Source organism: Dreissena polymorpha, chromosome 7 (assembly GCF_020536995.1).
Source record: "Dreissena polymorpha isolate Duluth1 chromosome 7, UMN_Dpol_1.0, whole genome shotgun sequence".
NCBI classification, from domain to species: domain Eukaryota; kingdom Metazoa; phylum Mollusca; class Bivalvia; order Myida; family Dreissenidae; genus Dreissena; species Dreissena polymorpha.
Genome location: NC_068361.1, coordinates 73,820,145 through 73,829,040, shown reverse-complemented (window position 1 = coordinate 73,829,040; position 8,896 = coordinate 73,820,145). Strand labels below are relative to the sequence as shown.

General features: G+C 35.0%; 1 protein-coding gene across 1 annotated transcript; it reads right to left on the bottom strand.

The window, feature by feature from the left end:
• Positions 1–2,700: 2,700 nt before the first annotated feature.
• Positions 2,701–6,850, bottom strand: LOC127838984 (neuropeptide FF receptor 2-like). The gene is made up of 2 exons (XM_052367129.1): positions 6,654–6,850; positions 2,701–5,624 (listed from the first exon to the last, which is right to left on the bottom strand). Exon 2 carries the CDS (start codon positions 5,583–5,585, stop codon positions 4,368–4,370), a length of 1,218 nt encoding a protein of 405 aa, XP_052223089.1. The 5' UTR covers positions 5,586–5,624; positions 6,654–6,850; the 3' UTR covers positions 2,701–4,367.
• Positions 6,851–8,896: the final 2,046 nt, after the last annotated feature.

The following is an 8,896-nucleotide window of genomic DNA, read 5'->3' as shown; positions in this document are numbered from 1 at the left end:
AAGCGTGCATAAGTCACAGGTTAATAATAGTCTGGAGGATTCCGTTATGTACATTTTTGATGATTTTGGTATGTTTTTGGCACAATTTTTTGGAAATCAGTAGGGAAGAGTTAAGCTTTAGAATGTGACTGACGAATACTGATCAATTCTGGTCAGTTGATATAACTGAATTGTTGTGAGAAATATCAACTCGGGCGGTTTTAAGCAATAATGCAAGATTACAGCGATATTATGGGCATCTTACAGTCTATAGGTGTCTATCGCACCCGTTTTTTTTATTTTTGGTGTTTTCACTTCATATACCCTTATATTTGCCAATGCAGCATCAACATACTAAAACAATATACCAAAAAGAGAAAAACAACGCATCCGAATACCAACCGCACTCGAGTTTGACAACCGACCATGCATGCACGATGTGACACCAAATTAAGTTTTAGTGCAGATTCGTTCGTACGACACAAAGACACAATTTTGTTTTACGGATCATTTCGGCTTACAGAACTCACCAATCATGTAAAATATCGAATATAACATATATTTTTATAAATAACTAGAAGCAAGACGAGCTCCAAACAATCGGTCAGTAACCACATTTTAACTAAATCTTTTGACCTGTCAATTCTTTTCAGCTCAATTCAACAGTGAAAAAAAAGCCCATAAGATCACTTTAACATATTCGCCACAACTAATACATGCCGCTGTGTAAGCGACGCAGACACGTAAATTGATACATCATCATTAGTTTGTCTAGGCAATATATACATTCTTTGAATATTATCCATTCTAGACAAACTTGATTTAGGTAAGATTTCGTTTTTTCATTACACGATTGTGCCTCGTGCTTACCCACGTTGTGACCACGTGGTAGCCCATCGGCTGTGCGGAAAATATCACAGAAATCAACAACCTCACCATTTTCGGCGTTATCGTCTGCGCGTTTACGTTTTGCAGGTGGCGCTGCTGCGAGTGCCACCTCTGGCTTTGGTCCCTGAACAGGAGCTGATGCCGGCTCTGGTACCAGCGCCGTTTCCGCCGCATTCCTTCTACGCCATCTGGTCCTTTGTTCCTTCGCCGGCGCCGGATCAACTGGCGCCCACATCCCCCGTCCCTCTCTCTGTCTGTTTCGCTACGGCTTGCCCCACCCGTCTTCACACGCTACGACCTCTACCCGACATTGTAGATTTAAGTTTTATGGATGTGTAAACACAAGTTTCTCAGTCAAAGCTATTTCGCAAAAAAAAACGAGATACGTGGAGCACGAGCATATATACCGTATTAGTGACGTCAGACAGTCACTACTGAAATCGATTTCACGCATGGTTTATTGTCGTCTTCTTGTTATCCCCGCCGTCCGGCTGAAACTTTGTCCGGAGCATAACTCCAAATCTATTCAATGGATTTACTTTAAACTTAGAATATAAACAGATGGCAACTAGGAGAAGTGCAGTGACCAAGAACCATAACTCTATCTACCTTAGTTTTTGAATTATCTCCCCTTTTTATGATTTTAAAGTACATTTTTTGTCCAGAGCATAACTCTAAATCTTCTGAAGGGATTTACTTGGCAACTAGGAAAAGTGCAGTGACCAAGAACCACAACTCTATCTGCCTTAGTTTTTGAATTATCTCCCCTTTTATATGATTTTAATGTAAATTTTTGTCCGGAGCATAACTCTAAATCTACTGAAGGGATTTACTTGAAACTTGAAATATTAACAGATGGCAACTAGGAAAAGTGCAGTGACCAAGAACCACAACTCTATCTACCTTAGTTTTTGAATTATCTCCCCTTTTATATAATTTTAAAGTACATTTTTGTCCGGAGCATAACTCTAGATCTACTGAAGGGATTAACTTGAAACTTGACATATAAACAGATGGCAACTAGGAGAAGTGCAGTGACCAAGAACCATAACTCTATCTACCTCAGATTTTGAATTATCTCCCCTTTTATATAATTTTAAAGTAAATTTTGTCCGGAGCATAACTCTAAATCTACTGAAGGGATTTACTTAAAACTTAAAATATAAACAGATGGCACGTAAGAAACGTGCAGTGACTAAGAACCATAACTCTATCTACCTTAGTTTTTGAATTATCTACCCTTTTATAAAACTTTAAAGTAAATTTTGTCCGGAGCATAACTCTAAATGTACTAAAGGGATTTACTTGAAACTTGAAATATAAACATATGGCAACTAGGAGAAGTGCAGTGACCAAGAACCATAACTCTATCTACCTTAGTTTTTGAATTATCTCCCCTTTTATATAATTTTAAAGTAAATTTTTGTCCGGAGCATAACTCTAAATCTACTGAAGTGATTTACTTGAAACTTCAAACTTAAACAGATGGCAAGTAGGAGAAGTGCAGTGACTAAGAACCATAACTCTATCTACCTTAGTGTTTGAATTATATCCCTTTATTTAATTTCAAAGTAAATTTTTGTCCGGAGCATAATGAATTATCTCCCTTTATTTGTTTTTACAAATATAATTCTACTCTCTAAAACAAATGTTGTCATACAAGCAAACACATTTCGGCGGGGATTTGGCACTACTGTGACAAGCTCTTGTATTTAATGATTTATACGAAATTTAAACCTTTTATTTACCAGAGACATGTATTCGCTACTTCAAATAAAAGAAATTAATTTTTAAAGAAATTAATTTTTATTATTGTATCAGCAATATCTGATTCCTAGTGAACATGGCGTTTGTGTTTGAATTTTGAACACGTAATTTCCATGTATTGTTTTATTCGTGAATGCATGGTATTTAAGTGAGATCATTAACAGTCACTGAATTTTAATTAATCAAATTTAATGTCAACAGACACGTCGGATATGTTTACAAAAATATCATTTGATACCAGTTGCTTTAATACATTAATATACAAATTATAAATATCACATTATTATAAATATTACATAATTATAAACATTATCATAGAACATCCAGATAAAAAGAGCCTTGCATGAAAATGTGTCGAGTTGCCAAATTATCAATGACATCTGTTTTGCAGTAACTGACACCCAAAACATCCAATCATCTATCAGTATACACTCGTAAACTTGTGATACATGGACAGATGATGTATTTGGTGCGTCTTGAGTCCGTTATATTCGAGACCAAACTACCAAATATTATCATGATCAACAAATACTGATAAAAGAGCATGAATATTCTATTTACTGCTTCCAGTTTTCTGAAAGCAATCCATGTCGTTGAAATAACATTTATCAAACAGGCAGGACATTTATAGAAATGATATCGTATTTGTAAAACAACGAAACACATCGTACTTATATCGAGAACAAAGATTATGTTTATATAACCTTTAACAATCTAAGTTTATATCCTTTTTATAACATGTGTATGTTTTTTTTCAGTTATTTATATTAATAATTTTTTTTAAATAAGATATACTGCACTATTTATGTTCAGGCTTTTCCGCTATGTAAGCAAATGTGATGTGTGTAAATGAACTAAACTACCTTTCTTTGTTTTCTTATCGATGGCAAAGTCTGAGATGATGCCGTACGTATCTACATCGAACAGAAACCCGCAATCAAATTGTCTATGGAAACTTTCCATGTAACCAAGCTAGAGAGGAATTGACCTGAATGCGGATCGAACCCGGAACCTCTCTCATTTTTAAAAGCATACACCTTAATTTTTTGTTATAAAAGCAAGCTCATAAGCAAGGTTTTGTCCGAACTATTGAGATATATTCCGTTGTCACTACATCATATAACGTTGGGAAACTTGCTCGCAGAATTTCCGTTTCCATAAATAGTAATAAGCCAACTAATGACTAATGAAATTCCTCTTCACGTTTTATACTCTTGGTATGAAGAATGTGAAGCAACGCGCATTTGAGCGGATAACAAAGCGTATAACGGCTAATATGAAGCGAACACCGCCTGCATCGTAACTGTTTTGAAAACGCCCGATTTGATTGGTCGAATCTACATGCGGCATTGTACACGAAAGCGGATGATATGTCATTACGAAATTTTGCTAGCCTAATCGTTCAGGGCCGGACAATGAACATAGCATATTTGAGTGAACGCTAGTTCCGACAAGGAAAGCATGCGGTATAAGTGCTAAGTATACCTCAACTAACAATATGCACGTGACACCATAGTCTCGCAGTACATTTTTAATACGTTTTTACTTTCGTTTTTAAAAATACAAGCATCAACTTAAATTAAATTAAACTGTTCAATGTTTTATCTAGTAATTTTATAAGGAAAAAAAAATTTACGTCTAAACATTAAAAACTTTCAATAGGGCGTACATAGACATTATCAAATTGGCCTTCAAAGTAGTGAATATTTTTCACAGACAATTCTCTCAGTAGCCTATGCATTCGTTATCGCGGTACTGGATGACAAAGCCCCGCAAGTGAATAAGTATATGGTTAATCGAGCTATTCTAGAGATATAAAACTTTCTCAACTTTGGATTCATGAATCCGTAAACCATTGGGTTTAAGGCAGAATTAAGCAAGTAAGAGCGCAACCCGATCTCATATCCAACTAGAGAACTTCCCCATAAAGAATCTCTTAAGTCTTCAAACGTGTAAATTATTACTAAAACAAGATATGGTAAAACGCTGATAACAAAAATCGATGCAACCACTAGCATGATCATGGTGTACTTGATTGATTTGTTGTTAAGTTTGTCTTTGTTATGATGATCGCCATTTATATCCGTTGCCTTCTTTTTCTCTGCTTTGCTACATTTTGCGAACAGTTGAATGGCATTTGCCTTTCTAGCACACGATGCACGACCCTGTTCATCGTTATCAATTCCGCTGCTTTCTTTGTCAATTTTAGTTGAATCTAGATCCGCGTGCACGGGTTTGGGTCGCCGCGACAACGGTCGTGACTGTATAAGTTTTCTTTTATGTTGATATATGGACCTGCCGACGAGCGAATACATCACAACAAGTGTTCCAGTACCAAACATGAACGTTATTAGATAGACGAAATTAAAACCCCAGATATAGTCTCTATAATTACTTTCATTTGTTATAGAACAATCATATCCTTTCAAAATTCGACCATTCTGCGCGTTCAATTCAACTACAACCGATTTATAAAAGACTAACGCCGGCCAAGAATATATCAAACCAAGCAAAAACGAAAGTGCACAGAGTAACTTGCATTTCAGAAGGTTAAGCTGCTTCTTCAATGGCCGACATATTCTTCTAAAGCGGTCAACAGATATCGCAATAATTGTAAATGCACTCCCTATTGCGGCTACGTGATTTACAAAACGCAGGAACTTGCAAAGATGGCCGTTAGTGAAGGTATAGTAAAACTTCATGTCAACTATTTCAATCGGCATCGACACAGCACAGCTCACTAAGTCGAATAACGCAATGGTGCAGATAAACACGGCATGGCTTGAGCGCCGTGTCTGCTGTCCATAGTAATAGCAGACGAAAATGTTTCCTAGAACACCGAAGAACATCAATACACCAAGGTAAACGATGACTGGCGTCATCAGTGACGCTACTTCGGAATTTATTCGTTCAAGCAAATCGGAATCGCTGATGTTCGCCTCGGTAGTCATTTTCCCTGTTGATTTCACCGGCAGAATATCTGAGTTTACCTGAAAGGTAAATGTATAATGCTTTAGTAGTATTAATACATTCTAAGCTTATTTCCAATTTGTATAAAAACGAAAAAAAAACATAATTAAAAATCTACACAGCATTTTAACAATATTTAGTTGGAGTGGTAGAATACATTAAACAGTCGAACAATAAAACAATCAATCGCTCCACGTGTTTTTTCCTTTGGTACCGCATTAAGTAGTATATGCATACATGTGCTATATAAGTATAACAATAATATAGCATATAATATAAGCATATTATATATGTATTGTACAATCCATAAAACGCATTTAACGTACAGCTGAACAAACAGTTGTCGACTGCAAAAACGACATTTGGGTGATTTCGTTGCACTTTGTGAACAAAATATGCAATAATCGTGACAATAAATTTTAGGAAAAACGGGTTTATGTCCATAATTAATTACTCTTTATTTTCAGACAGAATATTTTACAGTGCTAATTTACAAGTTTTTTGCCTTGTTTTTGGTTATCTGATGACCTTTCAATCATGCTTGTTTAACCGGATTAAGCCTTGAAGATAAATGCCTGCGAATTTCGACCACTACATAACGTTATCGGGCACATTGTTATGCGTACCAGAAATAAAAAATGATGTCAACAAACAGCATTTGAAATGATACCGTCGTAAGGACGCAGTGTGTTTAATGCTTATCATTTGAAAAAAACAACACATTTTAGATTAAAGATTGCAAAGCTGTTAATTTGTATTTATTTCAAAGCATAGAAAGAAAAGTACAACACAATACAATAACATTGCTGTATCTAAATGTTCGGATGCCTATATTTGTTTGATTATTTTTTCGAAAAAACAACAACAACATATGTTTGAGTGTCCGAAAACAAATTGTAATTACGGTTATCATAAAAAGATGCGAAATAATAATATCATTTAAATAACCTGACATGTAAATTATAAAGACAAAAACGACAGGCCGTTGATATGTTCATTTGAAATCATCATGTGCAATGGCGTCCTTTAAATCGTCAATTCATACTCACTATTTACATTCTTTCTGCAAAAATCCAGTATTTTCTACTTGGTCTCGAACTGTGTCCAGTGAATTATCTTGACCTTTCAATAACTACTAATAACTAATTAAGATCCTTAATGGTTAGTTTCTGAAAAATAACACATTTATAAAAAAAAATGTAATAATACTCAGTCAACGATACGCCATAGCCGATTGTTTGTTTCGAAGGGTGTTAAAATGCGAAAAAAGTCAATTTCAATATTAACGTCATCAACCACTTCTGGGCGTTGGCGATGATTTTTCAGGTATCATTTATTCAATTTATTCCCTGTGTTGTTTATGCGTTGTAAAACCTTTCTTTTACTAATCTTCCTTCTTATTTTGTTGATAGTTCAAGCATGTAAAACAAAACTGTTCTTAACTTCCTCGTAGCATTTTTGTTGAATCGCATTTGTTTGTTTTAAGGTGTAATATATGTTACATGTTTACATGTTGCAGGTGATGTCGATTTAACATTCCAACTTGTTATTGTAAACTTAAAGGAACCCCAAGTTTTGGTAAACATGTTTATTTATTAGATACCATGCAATTTCTTTAAAAATCAAAGCGCTGAAGGCACTGAAGTTGTTCGCTATTGCATAATTTAAGACGCAATTAATTTTTCAAAATTAATCGCAAGTTTGAAATGAACACACGCCATTCACATTTATGAAGAGTGTGTCATAACGCACGAGTCGAGCTTTGTGTGCACTTTTTATCAACCTATTTATTTCATAGAGATAACTTAGACAAAATAAAAACAACATGGCCTTTTTTGACGTTCTGAAAATATAGAAAGTATGATGAAAATGGCAGTGAGAACTGAATATAAAGACACTTTTCATTCACCATCATATTAAATGAATATTGTTGGAATATCGAATACCTATCTCACTAAGAATATAATTTCATGATAAAAATTCACTTTATTTTTTGGGGATTTTTGACACCATAGACAAATTCAAAATATACAAGAAGATCATTGATGAAAATAAATAATAAATCTGCGAGCAATACTTTTTACTCGCGAATTAGGTATTCATCAATACAGACCTGTTGACCCGTTCATTGTTGTTTATGCATTACTTGTAACCCTAGCAGTTCACACGGTGTCAATAACTCTTACCTAAACATAGGTATAGAGCACGCATGCACTTTTTCGGCGTAGCTGTTTTACTAAGGTTTTCCTCTTAATGACTTTTACATAACGCCAGCAGACACGCATGAATATTTTCGAGTATTTCATAGGCTGATTCGAGATAAAACCTCTGAACTTTGGCTACATCACTGTGTCTGTGCTCAGCGCAAATGATGTAGCACTGTTCAGTGTAAGGTATTCCGGACTACTTTCTGAATGTTCAAACGACACAAATTGCGCCCCAGTTACAATTACGCGTTAAAATCTATTTCGCAGAATTTCAGTTTTGCTTTCAAGATGAGAAAACAATCATTACCAAAATAGTATAGTGTCACGATAAGAAGAAAATCGTTTAATTATCCAACCACAATGTTTGCCGCACTCCTTCAGCGCGTCTGGAAATCGTTCCTGAACGCCAGGATAGGCTGCCCTTATTTACAAGTTTGCTATTTTAAATTCATTTTTTTATCAAAAAGCATTGTGCTAAAATGTGCCATTTACAATTCGCAATGAGATTTTTAATGACCCTCGTCATTCGAAAGTGGGTCTTATTCCATATGCGCCCATTATATATATATATATATAGCCCACTCAGCCTGCTCATCTCTCAGTCTGATCAGGAGATACATAATGAGACCATAACATATTGAGTGATTTCATAGCAAACAGCATGGCCTCTGATCAGACTGCGCAAATGCACATGCTGAGTTTAAGAAACGCTTGTCGAATCGCATAAGACCCATTTTCGCCTGACGCGGCTATGAAAGTGTGATTTAAATGTGTAGAAAGAAAACTGCGTTTAAATCAAACATTAACATACGATATATTTCGATAGTGAAGCAATATTCTCATAATAAGGCATGTGAAGACACATATGATGTGCACTCCCGTAGTATATTTTTTATCTTCTTACACTAATGTGTGGTTTGACACTGACAACACACATTTCATGCGGTAAATATGCAACTTATAAGTCTTATAAGTGAAAAAAAACCACAATAGTTAAACTTTTGTTTTCATTTTATTTATTTATTTAGAAAAGTTAAATTGCAAACTTTATTTCAAAGTCAGCATTTACGCCGACTACATTTTAA

Coding starts and splice junctions, on each gene's coding strand:
- LOC127838984 (XM_052367129.1), bottom strand. CDS start 5,585: ATGACTACCGAGGCGAACATCAGCGATTCCGATTTGCTTGAACGAATA.